At 37.5% G+C, this 16,772-nt stretch overlaps 1 protein-coding gene across 4 annotated transcripts in view; it reads right to left on the bottom strand.

Moving 5' to 3' along the window:
- Positions 1 to 16,772, bottom strand: part of LOC107804676 (piezo-type mechanosensitive ion channel homolog) — a 37,593-nt gene that overhangs the window by 14,944 nt on the left and 5,877 nt on the right. For 2 of the 4 annotated variants that reach the window (XM_075243472.1, XM_075243473.1), the window contains exons 5-14: positions 9,947 to 10,103; positions 9,657 to 9,843; positions 6,870 to 6,985; positions 6,258 to 6,342; positions 4,979 to 5,194; positions 4,712 to 4,889; positions 3,401 to 3,529; positions 3,089 to 3,262; positions 2,711 to 2,944; positions 603 to 2,144 (exon numbers count right to left, since the gene is read on the bottom strand). In XM_075243472.1, coding sequence (XP_075099573.1) covers positions 603 to 2,144; positions 2,711 to 2,944; positions 3,089 to 3,262; positions 3,401 to 3,529; positions 4,712 to 4,889; positions 4,979 to 5,194; positions 6,258 to 6,342; positions 6,870 to 6,985; positions 9,657 to 9,843; positions 9,947 to 10,103 — 3,018 coding nt within the window. Of the gene's footprint in view, positions 1 to 602; positions 2,145 to 2,710; positions 2,945 to 3,088; positions 3,263 to 3,400; positions 3,530 to 4,711; positions 4,890 to 4,978; positions 5,195 to 6,257; positions 6,343 to 6,869; positions 6,986 to 8,091; positions 8,210 to 9,656; positions 9,844 to 9,946; positions 10,104 to 16,772 lie in introns of those variants that run through there. The other 2 variants (XM_075243474.1, XM_075243475.1) reach the window with 2 other exon arrangements.

Here is a 16,772-nt window from a genome sequence, read left to right as displayed (position 1 = left end):
AGGAAAAGTCAAAAGCAGCTCAGCAAGTACGACAAAAAGGTTTTCGGCAAAACATCCAGAACTACCAGCTACAGGCGTTAGATCTGAAAGTAGATAGTTAAAACAATACGCAAAAAAAAAGGATATTTTGTTCCAGTAAACATGTCAATAATTTGTTCAACTGTTTGTTCATCTCAACTATTTGTTCTCCAAGTTAGTGAAATTCAAATCCAAAATGGATAGGTTCTGGAATTTTTTTTCTCGATAAGGTAAATAATTTTATTAATAATGGGAAACTATCCCGTATACAAATAGAATACCAAAAAGGAGAGAATCTCCTACGTAATGTGTTTTTCTTAGTTTTTTTGGTACACCAATGAGGTTCCAATGTGTATAGAAGATTATTCGGTGTCTTTTATAAGGAATCGTATTTCTTTGTAGGTTCTCTACTTTTTGGTACTTGTATGCAGGTTTATTCCCATACATCAATAACTTTATTGCTACCTTATCATTAGAAAAAAAAAACAGGAACATTTTAGAACATAGGGATAATGCATGGAGGTAAAAGAAAAATCAGATGTGGCTGAAAAATGCAATGCCAAATACTACTGAAAGAATCATACCAAGCCAACACTTTTTACAATAATCAAAATATGCATCCGAGCTGCTCCAGCAATCATGACAATGCACGGACTGATTTGGTAGGTGCTTATTTAAAGGCATCAAGCTCTTCCACATGGCAAAGTACTCCAGCAGAAGAATCAAAGTAAACAAAAATACAAAAATCGGCCAAACTTTACGAATGATTCGCCGTCTCAGAAGAACACAAGCAGCTAGCAAAGCAATGTAGAGCAAGGAGACAGCATTAAGTAAAGCAAAGCTGGCGAGAAGCAGTCCAACCATATTGATCTCAAGCCCAAAGAGGTTGAACATATTCTCCACCCAAAACTTCAAATAAATTTTCAAGGTAGCCTTCTGCATTTCAAGTCTTTCTTTTCTCAGTGCAAGAACAAGCTTCTTATTCCATTTATGACTCTCCTTTCTGCTTCCCCAGATGGAACCAAAAGAATATTTTCTTCTACTGCTATCATCAGAGACTCCTGTTGTAGAGGACACGTCATGAGATGATTGATGGATATTCTGGCCAAAGTATGGCCATGACTTGCTTGTTGCCCGCATCCCTTGTGTAGACAATCCACTGGAGTTTGCAGCTGGCTTGTTTTCCCCATCGGAAACTAAAGGCAATATATCTTCTTCTGAGACAAACAGTGGACAAGGTTCCCCAGATCTAGTGCCATTTAAAAGAGAAGTTGGCATCTTTTCCAACCAATGGAAAACATTATACTGAAGTGTACATGCAGCAATCACCAGCACTTTAGCCCTCAAACCTGCTTCAAGTCCCCAAAAGCTTGGTCTATATACCTCAAGGCCCAAGATAAGAGATAAAGCATAATGCTTTTGACCAGGAAACATCCCAGCCTCTTTACCCCACATCTGAAACAGATATTCAGTGGCCACTATAAGTCCAGTGTAAATCAAGAACAGCTTGGATGGTATTCGGGAAGCTTTTGGCAGGGTTGAACAGAGGACAAGACCCAGAAGATAGAAAAGCCCAAATGCACTTATTGGAGATAAAGACGCATAAAACAGTGCAACGAACAAAATTTTTTGACTGTGCCAAATGAGAAACCGTCTGACGAAACCAAATATTCCAAATTGTGATGGACCAGGATCTTCCGAATGGATGTATTTGCTTTGTCGCCTTTCATAGCTATACATTTGCATTACAATTACAATTGCAAGAGACTGCCATACATTTTCCAATAGTGATGCTTCATGGTCATAGCCAAGGTACAACTGAATATCAAAATTTCTGGACATCCAGGCCTCAAAAGTTGGGAAAATGCTCAAACTATAGATGAGAACAAACACTAAAATTCCATAGAGTTTTAATGGATACCATAGGCGTCTTTTTGTCTTCTCGACTAGTTGTCTTCCAATGATCCAGAGGAGAAGAAGGAAGATGTACCCAAAAGATATGTAGTTGGGTTTCACCAGATACACAGTGATAAGAATGGTCACAAAAGCTATATAGGTTCCAAATGATCTATATACAGACAAAAATTTCTTCCCTATGGCACTGAGGTATGAAGCTATCCTTTTTTCTGCAAGGAAATCAACAACATTAGGATGAGACGGTAGTGTAGGACCAATTACGTTTAATACATCAGAATTCATACAATGACAATATCCCAACACTAAACAAGATAATTTCATGAGTATACATTGCTACTCCTTCCGTCGCATTTTACGTGGCGGTGTTTGATTCGGCACGGAGTTCAAGAAAGAAGGAAAAACTTTTGAAATTTATGATCTACAATGAGTCATAGATATTTGTGTGGCTACAAATCATCTCATTCAGGGTAAAGTAGGAAGTTTTAAGTTAGATTGTTTCTAAATAAGGAAGTATGATATTCTTTTCGAGACAGACTAACAAGTAAAGCATGACACATAATTTGGGACAGAGGGAGTATTACTTGAAGTTCCAAAAGAAAATCAGTCAATTTGTCTTCCAATGACATCTATCTGCTGCACACAAGTATTCATCAGAAGGTTACTAGACCATGAGAAAGCACATCTGAATTGAATATGCAGTGACCGATGATTTAATTTCTTCCTTGCACATTAAAAACACACAACCATAAACGAATTAGCGGAGAGAAAATCATACCATGTGAATGATCATGATCATGGTCTCTACTGCTGGAAGAGGCATAAACAGACAACAGGACTGATTTGTTCAACCCAGCTTTTAAAATGCTAAATCCCACAGGAGGACAGGGTGTATGCTGTACAATGGCTGAAAATGAGAATAACACATCAAAGCCATGGTTATGAACTGCACAGAAGCATGCAAGCACCGCTATTTCGAGGAAGTCCCAATAGCTATCACTTTGGAGGAGACCTACAGGAGTTTGGAAGGATGCATCAAAGAATGAAGAAAAAGCAAATTCAATTAAGAAAGAAAAGGTGCAAGAGCAAAGAGAAATGAGTTAACGATTCATCCTGTAGAGGAAATCAAGACCATGCAAATCAAAAGAATACATACCCAACTGAGATAGGATCACCATACTCAATGAGCTTTCACGTTCCAGTGTTTTAGAGATCAGATTAAGCTGAAGAATATACAGGATGGCAAAATGAGCCTCGCATAGAAGGATTAAAGACTGGCGCATCTTTTCATTGATATCGTGGCTCAGAAGATAAACAAAAAAGAATACCACTGAAACAATAGAAACAATCAATTATGACCTTGCACCAGATCATGCACCACATATGCATCTAGTTCAAACTCCTTTTTGTTCCATTACACTATATGAGATGCATCAATAGTCAAACCAGACTGTCTGATACTACTTACTATACACAGCATGGATGAATCCAGGTTTTGTTGCAATAAGGAATATTAATACTAGCATAATAGCCCGAGAACATTTCCGTAATCCCCAGGCAACTGTTGCCACAATCAACACTTTGGTCTCTTCTTTCACTGCAATAGAAGAAGAGAACACACAGGTATGTCACTGAAGTGTAGGGGAAAATGAAAAATCTAAGCGAAAGGCACAAACATTATAGAGCAGAAATTATCTTATATATTCTTCTTGTGCCCATTTCATGAATCAAAAGAATTCCTGATCAATAATAAATCAAGGAAAGGCCAGAAAATTATGAATCCTTTACATGCTTTCGACAGCAAACAAACAACTTCTGCATCTTCTAATGAAGATATGACCAGATTACACTACAGAAAGTTCAAAGCATCAAACCAAGTGTGTAGCTAACCAAAAAAGCAGCCAAAATAGCCAGATACATGGCACTCAATCTATGTGACTCTTCCAGATGATTAATGTATAGAAAACAATGAAACTCACCGCATTCAACATTCACTGAAATAACAGAAGAGAATAAGTAATCACGATCTCACCCATTTAGACGGTGAATCAATAAAATTAACACTCCAGACAATAATAGAAATAGAATTACTTTGTGGTGGCAAGTGTAAGTTTGCTTTTAGCCAATCAAAAGACACTATAGTTCTGCATGGTCGGTGTGTCACACTAATTTTGGACACATACAAATAGTAATATTAATGAAGGTCCGATTTATGATGTAAATCCTAGAGCACGACCCAAACAAGTGAAAGAATTACTTTAGCAATCTGCCACCATTCTGCTAATAAGAGGACTACATATACACCCACCAATATCCATATGCATATCAATATTTCAGAACTTCCATAATCCTAGCACTAAGCGCATGCCACCTTATTCTCCAAGATACGTAAGTAAGTTATTTTAACATCACAACACTAGACCCACAATGACGGCGAGTCAACCCAGAAAATGGAAGTCATCCTCAAATAAATTGTACATGCTGGCTGAATCGTCATCCATAACTTGGAACTGTATCATTCTCTTTTTCAAATCAATAAAGCAGCATAAAGCATATATTTTATCTGGACACCAGTATTTCAATGTTCATATTAAGGAAGTCCCAACCCTTCTTTACTCCTACCACAAAGAGCTATATATACAACAATGCCCAATTAGCATAAAACTACCACGCTAGCTTAGCTTACTCAACTAGTATAGGGGAGAGTATCGAAGTCTGACTGAGTAAATACGAGGACACAGTTCTATTTTCTGATTGAGATTAAAATAGCTATATGTACCTTCGTCACTGAAGCTGTCACTCGATGATTGGTTTTCTTCATCTGACATGCACAGAAAAACAGAGTTATTTACGAGATTACCAACTGCAACAAGGATTCCAAGGAAAAACTGTGCAAGCAGGAAGAAGCCAGGAATAGGATAATGCCACAACCCAACCATCTCCCAGATCTCCATGTCCTGAAAGTTCACAACAAAATGAACTCATTAACTTGCAAGAACTAACCAATATGACATGACTGGAAACTAACAGCAAAGTACAAGAATACCTTCCCGAGCTTCCAGTTGAGGAAAACGAAGCCCACATTAAATACATACGTGCTAACTGCCCACAAAAGAATGAAGACTAGAAGCAACCCATTCAATCGATGTAGACGAAACAAGGATGGAAAAGCGTACAAGATGTAGCCAATATATGCAAGCAGTCCAAACGCACATATACTTGCAAAATGGAAGCTCCAAAAAGAAAGGGCAAACAATGAGACCTGTCACATTTTCCATCAAAAGTTTTAGCATATATGAGAAGATGGTGAATAAGATTTGTTATGGGGATCCAATACAATGAAAGATGAAATTAGGAAAGTTACAAAATAGTATAATACATATAAAATTTTCAGAAAGTTAGTGAAGAAAGGACTAAGAAAACCTTGCACCTCCGTCCTATTGGGACCCCAAAAGAATAGGACTAAAGCCAATATGGACAATATTTTCCGTATCATTGATGGGAGAAGTGAGGAGATTAACTTTCAATTGGAATGAATAATGTGGCATTACATGGCATTACAGATAAAACAACGCACTACTAATCTACTATAGCATTTGAATTTTGCAACTGAAATCACCCATCAAGTCATCACGTGATATGTTACTTAAAGGTTAATTTCTAACAGAATGAGTTATATTAATTTGAAGAGAGTGACCTTACATTTCAGAATGAATCTGAGGATTTGTTTTCCGAGGGAAAACATTGATTAAAACCTTCTGGATTCGTTGAAAAGACGAGCTTCACTAGAAGTAGTTTTTCTTTTGATAAGGTAAAATAAGACGTGGCATGTGTTTGTAATATATTATTTGAAATTTCCAGCATATCTTTGTACTTTATCTCAGTACTAGCTAGGCACTGAATTTCTTTAATAAGATTTACCTTATAATGATCAAAAGATGGAATATTTTAATGTTGGTAGTAACAAATTGAATTTTTCTAAATAATATGCTATGTTCAAGAACGAATCAAAACCAAAGAACAAAGGAAATGCAAATGAAACTAGTGAAGAAGATATCTTATTGTTCTATGTAACAATTTATATGATCTCTCAATCAAATGTTTTAAGCTGGTTGATTGGTTAGATTATATCATTATAAAGCTCAGATCTCCAGACATTTTCATGTTATCTGGCTTAAAAGTCACAAGAATGTGATGTGTGTGGCAATCTGATTTGGAGCAGACAAATTACATCTTTTTGGACATGGCACTTAAGGAAATCAAAGAGGAAAAAGCAAAGACATAAAAGGACAGATCACAATTCATTGTCGTTTAAGGACATGTACCGGGAAGCCGTACGTGAAAAAGTTGATAGTGAAAATTCGGAAAACTGTTCTCCTCAATAAAACATTAGTATGCCTCACACCAGATCTGCAATCACATAAGAATTTATAAGCTTTAAGCAAGACTTCTTTAAATGTATCCCTCAAGAATTTCAAATAATGGGAAACCTTTAAATGTAAAAGAAACTCTCCCATAATCATCAGCAAAGAAAGCATTCCGCAGCAAGGATTCACAACCAGAAACAGAAAATGTAGTCCAGACTGTCAAAGTATGATCTTTCGAAATTTTCTAGGGAAGAAAAACAAGATTTCCATTGTCACCAGTCTTAACAAGTGGGATGTCAAACTTTGGCAACACTACTGCTCATACTCGAGCAAATTTGATACGGACTTTATTGTAACTCGAGAATTTTTCTGTGTGGCATCAGCCATGTACAACATAGGATCATCTTGTATTCAAACAGACCCTTCTCCAACCAAAAGAAGAAGAAAAAAGATGCAAATGGCACTTTTTAAGGTAACTGTGTATGCAAATTGGTGTAGTGAACTACTAAATAAGGTAATCAAATAAGTGGCATCAGATAGATCAAGAAATATTAATACAGTAGCACTGACCTGTTTTCGCGAACAAAAAAGGAATGCCGCAAGGGAAGAAGCCGCTCAGTTAAGTTCCCTTCGCTCATGGTCATGATGAAATACATTTCCTCCAAATCATCCTTAACCAAAGAGATCTGCATATCGTCAATAAAATCAGGTCGTTATCCACTCCAACTACCCGGACTGTTGAGAATCAGCTAGAAAGTGCACTTGTTTTAAATAACAGCATTTACAATTACGCTAATAAAGTACACATGAAATGGAAATAAACAAATTATTCTAATGCAAACTTTTCACAGCTGGATCAATCACAGATTAGGCCAACTACAAAGTTCTTCCCATTGAATCTTTCAAAAGAAACTAGTGCAGTACCAAAGTTCTGGACAGTTCCATGAAACAAGAGCGCCTGGAGTAGTAGATCCTTAAGAATGTGCAGATCATCTATCAAAGGGAAATAGGGAGAAGGCTTGAACAAAAATAGGAAAAGAAACAGGTTCAACTTGAAGATGAAATACAGGAAGATGAAGAGATGAAGAAAACTGCTACAGCATGGTGACAATAGCTCTCATTCTCTGCAGATTTATTCAACTTTGACCTCGCCGCCAAGTACTATTTCAGAAACTAATTTACACAAAAATCAGGGATTTTAAAAGCTTCAGATGTTTAGCAAAACTATGAAAACATTAATGTTAAAATAGACCTTCATCTGAAGAATTCTCAGTAGACGAGGAGAATATATATATTAGAGAGGAAGCAAGAAGTGAGAGCTAGAAAGCTTAGGTTATCATAGAGCATGTTCAGAGCTAAGCCAACTGATTCGATCTCTCTTCAGACTTAGGTTCTCTATCTCCTACAAATTTTATTAATATGACTGTCAGCACAAGAACAAGAACGTCCAAAGGAGATGCAAAGCTAGACGAACACATCAGAGTCTGCCTTCAAGCTTTTCAATAGATGTTACAATGACCAGCTTGCTGAAAACAACATGAGGCATTGAGGTAGCAACTCAGTGAGAATACTACAAGCAACGGCTTCATCTTCAGGTCTTTGTAAAGGTTTGCGGATTAAGTCTTAAGTTGTGCTGAGGCATCATGAAATTCATAGAATGTCACCTCCACAGTAGTTCTTTTTTCCTTGATAAGTGTCCTCTCCCCAATAGTTTAATCCTTTCAATAAGATGGTGCACATACCCAAATCTGGAACTAAAGTAGGAAAAAATCCTGGGCCTGAGTGTCACTACCTTACAACTACGCCTCAATCCCAAACAAGTTGGGGTCAGCTATATGAATCCTCACTGACCATATTTCTCCATTTAAGCTCAACTCATGCCATCATCATACCAAATAAAAATAAAAGTGAAATAAGTTAAATATATATAAATAATAGTAATAATAATAATTATATTAAAAGTTCTCTATATTTTTACTAACATGTAAATCTATGATGAGGCCAAAATACTCTTAGAAAAACATTAGGTTGAGTACTCCCATCAAGAGGTTCCTGCTGCAATGTTTGCGACTTGATATTGATGACAAATATCGAACTGTCATTGTTAAGTACAAGCAAAAAGTGGTTGCAAGAACTGTTGAGTAAAAAAGCTAACAGGTTTCAGCCAGCTGAAAAAACAGTCGGAGATAAGTAGTTTTGCTGGAAGTCTCATCTATATACAAGCTAACAAATGAAATGGTGTGGATAGTAATATACATCGAATAAGAAAGAGAAGGAAGTAGAATGGTATATTTAATAGAACAAAAGAGAAGAAGACAGTACATAATACGCCAAAAAAATGGAAGTAGAAGAACTCAGTTGTGTAAGCTCGTGACAATTCCCCGTGTATCAAAAGCATTCATCAGCCCGTTCTATCTTAATATTTGATCCGTGATAAATTGAAGACTTTACGAGAAATAGCAAATGGTTAGACCAATGGATAGTTGGTCTTGGGATGGGGCTGGGAGATTTCAATATTTTAATTCATCTTGTGTCTTGTAATGGTTATGTAACTTGTAGTACTCTATGATAAATACTATAATTGGGCCTTTGGACTCTTCATTCCACCATAAATAACACACAAATTCTTGATAACAAGATCATATGCTCAGTTCCTTGTTAGCATTTAGCCATTTATTACTCTGTAAAATCCTTGTCTTTCAAAAAAGTCAGCAGCGCACCGATTTATATTGGGTAGCGCAAGGAATAAAGCACATCAAAGAAATGACAATTGCTAGTGATTACAACAGGTGCAGCCTACGCAGTGTTATTAAAAGTGACCACTTCATCACTTTGGCACAAACTGAGGGCCTATAGCTTCACAGGTGACGCAATGTATTTCAGAGAATGTGCACATCAAAAATGACACCCAAAGTGATCCAAACGAAACAGTCGGTTTTTTTAAACAAGAATTGGTTTAATATCGGCATTAGTGTATATCTTATGCTGAAATTAATCATGTTAATTGCAACTAAGATTATTATGGAACAAAATTCATGTGTCTGGTATTTTCTAATTTTCCTTAAATTTTGTGCTTCACTTCGAAGGAGCATGCGCTTCACTTCTTGCTTTTCTTTTCAAGCCCTATAAACATTGTCCTTTTTTTTTTTTTTTGCGCTTTTCACTTTTAAAAGCAGTAGGCTAAGGTCAGTCAAGCTCCTCCTCATGTATATAGCACTAGGAATGCAGATAAAAGGGAACTCAATGCTTCAATATCATAAGTATCTGAAGAAACAGTTTGTTCAAAGAGAATATCAATTACGAAGGTAGTGTTAGCTAATTCCAAAATTGACTTTACTGCAGAAGATGTGAGCGTACCAAATAGTAGAATGCCAAAAGAGAGAGGCCAGAACAGATTTCTTGCCAACCAGAGTTTGTTGATATCTTGTATAGACCAATATAATCAGCTACTACATAGAACATCTGTGGAAATGCGATAGGGAGCTGATAAAAATAAAGCAGACAAATGTTGAAACCAGCATATAGCCAAAGAAACTTCCACCACCTAAATTCATCAATAGAAGAAAAATAAAACTTAGGATTTAGCAGCAAAAGGACAAAGGATTTTAATACAGAAAAAAACAGAAAAGGATCAGCGATATAATTACCTGAATAAACCTAAAAAGTTGCTTGTTAAAGACAAATCAACTAGGCCCACACAGCTACAAATAAAGAACGGTAGAGAAAGCCAAGAGGGATTGCTAATTCCCACAATCAATTGAAGAGCAGGCAGAAATAAGCAAGAACTCACTCTAAGACAGGAACCTTCCATGCCAAACATAAGATGAATAAAGTCAGCTTTTGAAAGAGACATAATTTTATCTTACGGTAAATGCAAAATAATTGAAGCTCAACATACTGAAGCTATTTTCTTTTATCAAGCAATAAATTTCATTAAAAGGGGCAAGAAAACAGCCCATATAGTACACCAAAAAGTAGAGAACCTTACAAACACATACCGCAGCTATTAATCAAAGCAAACCCAACAGCCCTAGTATTCATAACAAAAAAAAGGAAAAAATCAAATTGCAAAAAAAAAAAAAAAAAAAATCCAGACAGGAAATCCTGCTTACACCCGAAAAACAAAGTAAACAACGAGCTCAGCAATATCAACCATAATAAGATGAATGATATTTTACAAGTAACACAATAAACAATGATTATATTGCTAATGAAATCACACACGCGCACACACACACACACTCTTACATACAATAAGTACCATACTGGAATAAATATGTTCAGAATATGAGTAGCCAATAAAACTTAGATAGTAAAAAGATCAGCTCCATCAGTATTTATTCGTTATTTAACTTTGTCTTTAAAATGCTTGCAGTGAGAAATCACATTCCTAATCGTGCATCATCTTTAGCTGTTATGTAGTGAAGATACAACTCCCAATGGAGCCATAGACACAATGTACCAAGTTCAAGGAGATAAATGTAAGACCACAAAAAATATCTAACCAATTTCATTATATTGTGTTGTGTCCTTATTTGTAATTAGGTAAAATAATTCAAATTTATGATGGGAATAAAACTTCCTTCTACAGAGGTATACCAAAAAAGTAAAGAACCTAAAAAGAAATATGATTCTCTACGAAAGACATACAAGCTTCTATACACAGTTGGAACCTCAGGGTGCACAAAAAGAAATAAGGAATAAGAGGGTATTCCTTAAATGTACAAAATCATTATGTCCCTTCTAAAACCCTCCTATTTCTTCCTTTCCATACAACCAACATGAGTGCCAGGGGAGCACTATCCCACACCCTCTGTCGTCTCCTCCATCTTCTAAAAGCCTAGTTAAATAGTGCCTCCTTTTTTTTTTTTGAGAAGGTAACATATTTGTATATTGATATATAGTCGTCATTAAATTTGTGAAGACACCCATAATTACATAGGAGAGCCCAAAAAAAGAAAGTAAAGCACCTATGATCCTTGGTCTTCTCACAAGGAATCTAGAACATCAAAAATGAATTCATGATCCTCTAAAGATTTTCCTTTACACCAAAAATAGAAAAGAACTAGACACTTCATCTTTGTCTTCTGGATGTTACTGGACTTGTCTTCAAAACAACTCTGATTTCTCTCTTCCCAGATTGTCCACCAAATACAAGTTGGGACAATGCTTCATCTCTCTTTATAGCTAGAAAGATTGCCCTCTTTATTCCAGCATGCTAGAACATCAAGAGTTCTTCCTGGCATTGCCCATACAATTCCCCTTAAGCTAATAAAAATTCTCCATATTTGTATAGTGAATTTGCAATGCAAAAAGAGATGACTAATTGTCTCTGCCTCCTCTCCACACAAGCAACATCTAGAACACAAGTGAAATCCTCTTTTACTTAGATTATCTTGAGTTAGAACCGCTTCCTTTGCTAGTAGCCATGAAAAGCAAGCAACCTTATAGGGGATTTTCAATTTCCATATCATCTTCCATGGCCAACAACCAACCTGGTTGTTTGACAGGTTGAATTCCTTATATGCGGACTTAACAGATTATTTCCCTGCATGTTCCCTTGCCATATGATGAGATCTTGATTAGAGTTGGTTCCAGTGAATAGCTCCAGGGTCTTGTAAAACTCAATTACTCTGCCAATTTCCCAATCATTTAGAAGTCTTCTGAATGTAAGGTATCAATGTTGATTAGTCCATGCCTCGTCTAAAGTTGCTTATTGTTGTTGATTCAAGGTATATATGTCAGGAAAGAGTAGCTTCAAAGGGCCTTGGTCTAGCCAGTTGTCTTCCCACAAGGAAATCTTCCTATCATTCCCAACTTTGAACTTTGTCTTGTCAATCACTTTTGGCCACAAGTTCCTAATGGACTTCCATACACTGACACCAGATGGACTTCTCACTGGTTTGGTTGTCCATTTTCCTTCCATTCCATATTTCTCCCTAACTACCTCTCTCCACAGTGTTTGCTCCTCAGCCGCAAATCTCCATAGCCACTTCATCATCAGACTCTGGTTCTGAATTCTCAGATCTTTGATTCCTAATCCCTCTGTCTTCTTGCTAGTGGTAAGAGAGTTCCATTTGACCAAATGGAGCTTCTTCTTGTCACTGTTGCCTTCCCATAGGAAATTTCTTTCTTAATGCATCTATTCTCTTCGCTACATTAATTGGCATTGGAAATAGAGACATCATATAGGTTGGCATAGCATCAAGAACAGAGTTAATCAAGATTGGCCTTTCTCCTATAGATAGATAACGATTCTTCCGGTTTGCTAGCTTCTTTTCACACTTTTCCAGCACACCATTCCAAATTCCTTTAGACTTACTCTGCATCCCCAAATAAACAGTAGGTAATTCACCTACCTTTCCACTAAGAATATCAGCAAGTCTTTGAATCTCCAATACCTCATTAACCGGATAAATGAAGTTTTTATGTCAGTTAATGTGTAGTTTAGAGGTGGCTTCAAAGAGAATGAAGATCACCCTTAGCATTTTCAGTTGTTCTTTATCAGCTTCACAAAATACCAGAGTGTCATCAGCATACTGCAAATGGGAGATCATCATGTTGCTATCAACCCTCGAGTTCACTTTGAAGCCCTTGATCCAATTGTTTGTTTGAGCTCTTTTTAGCATATCATTTAGTCCTTCCATAGCAATGATGAATAGGAAAGGAGAGAGGGGATTCCCTTGTCTCAAACCCCTCTGAGAAGGGAAGAAACCAACTAGTGCTCCATTGATGAGTACTGAAAATCTCACAGTAGATATGCAGAATTTTTTCCAGTTTATCCATCTTCCTCCAAAGCCCATTTTTCTTAGAGTTTCCAGAAGAAAGTTCCAGTTCAGATGATTATATGCTTTCTCTATGTCCAGCTTGCAAAGTAACCCAAGTTCCTTGCTTGTTTTCCTAGAATCAATGCATTCATTGGCGATTAGGACTGCATCCATGATTTGTCTTCCTCTCATGAATGCCATCCGTTGAGTATCTATCAATTTGTTGACCACTTTCTTGAGCCTCTCAGTTAATAATTTGGAGATGATCTTGTATATACTGCCTATCAAACTAATAGGCCTGTAATCTCTCAATTCTTTTGCCGCCACCTTCTTAGGAATCAAAGCCACAAAAGTAGCATTGAGGCTCCTTTCAAACATTCCTTGTTCATGAAAGTTCTGAACAACACCTACCACTTCCTTTTTAACCACATCCCAGCAGTTGATGAAAAAGGCCATTGAGAATCCATATGGGCCAGGTACTTTATCTCCAGCACATGCCTTCAGACTATCCTATATCTCCTGCTCTTCAAATGGACTCTATAACATTAAATTATCTTCTGGTGTAGTCATCTGGTTGTTTCTGATGGTACCTAGTGGCCTCCATTCTTCTTATTCTTTGTAAAGCTTTTGGTAGAAACTAAACACCTACCTCTTGATATCTTCAGGATTCTGAATAGATTCCCCTTCCACAATCAACTGGTCAATGTTGTTACATCTCCTGTGAGGATTAGCTGTTCTGTGGAAGAATTTTGTGTTCCTATCTTCCTCTTTTAACCAGAGGGCCCTGGATCTCTGCCTCCATGCTACTTCTTCATGGCTTGCAATCTCCTCAAACTCCATGGTCAATGAAGTTCTTGTGAATATTTCCTCCTCTGTCAAGCTTCTTTGGTCATGTATCTTCCATCTCTGCAAGTTGACTGAGAATATTTGCTTTTTGCAATGCTAAGTTGCCTTGTAGAGTTTTGCTCCATTCTTTAAACTTTGCCTTCAGTGCTTTAAGTTTAAACACTAGAATGAAATCAGGCCTTCATTCGTATGTGAAAGAGTTCCACCATTCTTGCACTCTTCCTTTGAACCCTACTGTCTGCAGCCACCAATTCTCAAACTTAAAATATGATTTGACTGGATCCCAACTGCCACATTGAAGCATCAGTGGGGAATGGTCTGAAGTCACTCTATGAAGCACAGATTGCTTTATGTTTCTAAAGTCTTCATTCCATTCAGTAGAGATCAAGAATCTATCCAGTCTGGCTGTTATTACATGTCTGCCACCTTTTCTCCACGTGTACTCACTCCCTGATAATTGGATGTCTATCAGCTCCATGTCTTCAATGAAATTTGAAAACTCAGTCATAGCTCTTGTGAATCTGGAACAATTCTTCTTCTCTGATGGGAACCTTACAGTGTTGAAGTCCCCACATACCACCCATGGTCCATCAAAAAGACCTCTTGCACTTGCCAGTTCCCACCACACTTCCTCCCTCTTTCTTCTGTCATTAGGAGCATACACTACTGAAAGGCGCTATGAGTAATCCTGAGTTTTGCCTGAAAATTTGCAAGTGATACTTCCCCCTTCCATATTCTCTCATCCCACATTACTACAATACCCCCCTCTAGTCCCACTAGCCTCTAATTGTGCAAATTTCACCCATCTATTACCCCATAATTCTTTTACTTTCTCCCCGATATCCCCTTCTAATTTTGATTCTTGGAAGCAAACAATCTCTGTCTTCCACCTGAGAATCAGACTATTAATCACTCTCCTCTTTTTAATTTTATCAAGTCCCTTGAAATTCCAAGATATGATGTACGCTAACATTGGCTATGATTGGTAATGTAGCCCCCCTGCTTCTAGTTCCATTGCTCTTGAAACTGCTCCCAATCTCTAAACTTTTCAATTCTTTGATTCTTTTCTTCTTTAGAGTCTGAACCATCTGTGTAACTTCTTTCCCTTTATTTGCTTGCCTTCTGTTATCAATTTTCATGAAAAATTCCAGTGCTTCTTTCTCGCGCACATTAAAATCCACCCCAAATTCTTTGCTTAATCTTATAATGTTCTGGTGCACCCAGATGGATGCCTCAAATTCTAGGTCCTCTTCTGCCTCTAAGCTTTGATGATTCAGCGGCACAGCTTCCTCAATTGCCCAGTCCACAAACATCTCTGATTCCTTTGATTGCATGTGCATGCTGTTGTAGTCTTTCGTGTCTACTCCCTTCTCTTCATGTTCCGTAATAATCGACATGGCATTATCCCCCACAGTATCTTCTTGTAGACTTTGTTTATCTCTATCGTCCTCTCTCTTTTCTTCCTCTGCTTCTGGTTTGTCGAGATTTCTGGGTTCAACTGTGTGTGTTATTAATTGGTTTCCCACAGACTGTTTGAGATGTATCACTTTTATTTCTTCATTAAGGGGATCTGACCTGGGCTTTACATTGGGCCATTTTGAAGCCTTCTCCTCAAATATTAATTGGGCAAAAAAATCTGGGCCCAATTCCTTTATATTATGCTTTTGGGCAGCTTTGTTATTAACCACTAAAGAGTCACGTGACAATGCTTTTTTAGAGATTAGTTGTACCTGATTTGAACACCCCACGTGCCCCATCACACTTTTATAACCTTGAGCCCCTCCCCCTGCCATCTGCATGCCCTCTTTTAACCGCTGGTTCTAACGGTGTTCTTCTTCGTTCTCCTCGGCGTACGATCTCACCGGAGCTTCGCACCAGATTTAGATTTCGAAGACTACCCCTTCAAATTTTATCTTCACTGCTTTTAGGACTGCAGAGCCATCTCCTCTAACTTTTATTCTTGCCCATTTCAAGTGGTTTTTCAGTTCCGTCTCCTCCTCCATTTGGATCCAGCCACCACAAAACTCCCTTAGTTCTTTGAACACTTTTTGGGACCATAAATGTAATGGAAGCCCTACTAGCCTAATCCATACATGGTTCATCTTCTTATTTCTTGGAATTGACCCCACCATCGGATTCCACCATTGTAGCTTAACTTTGTGTTTCTTCCAATATTAGTCACTTTCCAATACATGGTCAGCTATTAGTTTCGAGTGCAATTCGAAGAGAAATCAATTATGATCCATCTCATAGATACTGGTTCCATGTGCTTGTTTCCAGGAGTTAGATGACCATCTATGAACTTCTGACAAAGTTGCAAATTTCAGAGCTTTCTTCTAGGATGAACCCCACCAAGCATCTTCCGAGTAATTCATTGTGTGTTGAATCACCAGAGATGCATATAGTGTCCTCTTCTTGTTGGACCACTACTTCATTCATTTCTCTGCTTGCCCATTTATGGTTTCTGACAGTGTTTGAGTAAAGAAGACCTTCCTCAATGATTTTGGGAGCATTAATGACATTCCTCCGTACCCCGCTATTAATGAACCTTTCAATTTTTGTTGCAATATCAAACCATCCTGCATTATGACACCTCTGGAACTATAATAATAGACCTCCCCCTGCCTTGGACCCTAATGATGGTTATATAACGCCCGTGCTGGTTGTAGTTCCTGGCGAAGAATATTTTTGAGAAATGATTCTTGATTTTCCATCTTTTCACATAGTTTCCTTTCATCTTTGATGCTTCCTTTAAGTTTTCGCACAACCACACCATTGTCCTCCTGCTGAATGTTGTTCTTCTAATTAGATTCCTTCCTCGTTTTGTCCACTCGTACCATTCTTCAGCATTTGATGAGCA

The sequence above is a fragment of the Nicotiana tabacum genome, chromosome 22 (assembly GCF_000715075.1).
Source record: "Nicotiana tabacum cultivar K326 chromosome 22, ASM71507v2, whole genome shotgun sequence".
NCBI lineage: Eukaryota > Viridiplantae > Streptophyta > Magnoliopsida > Solanales > Solanaceae > Nicotiana > Nicotiana tabacum.
This window is presented reverse-complemented; position numbering and strand designations above follow the sequence as displayed.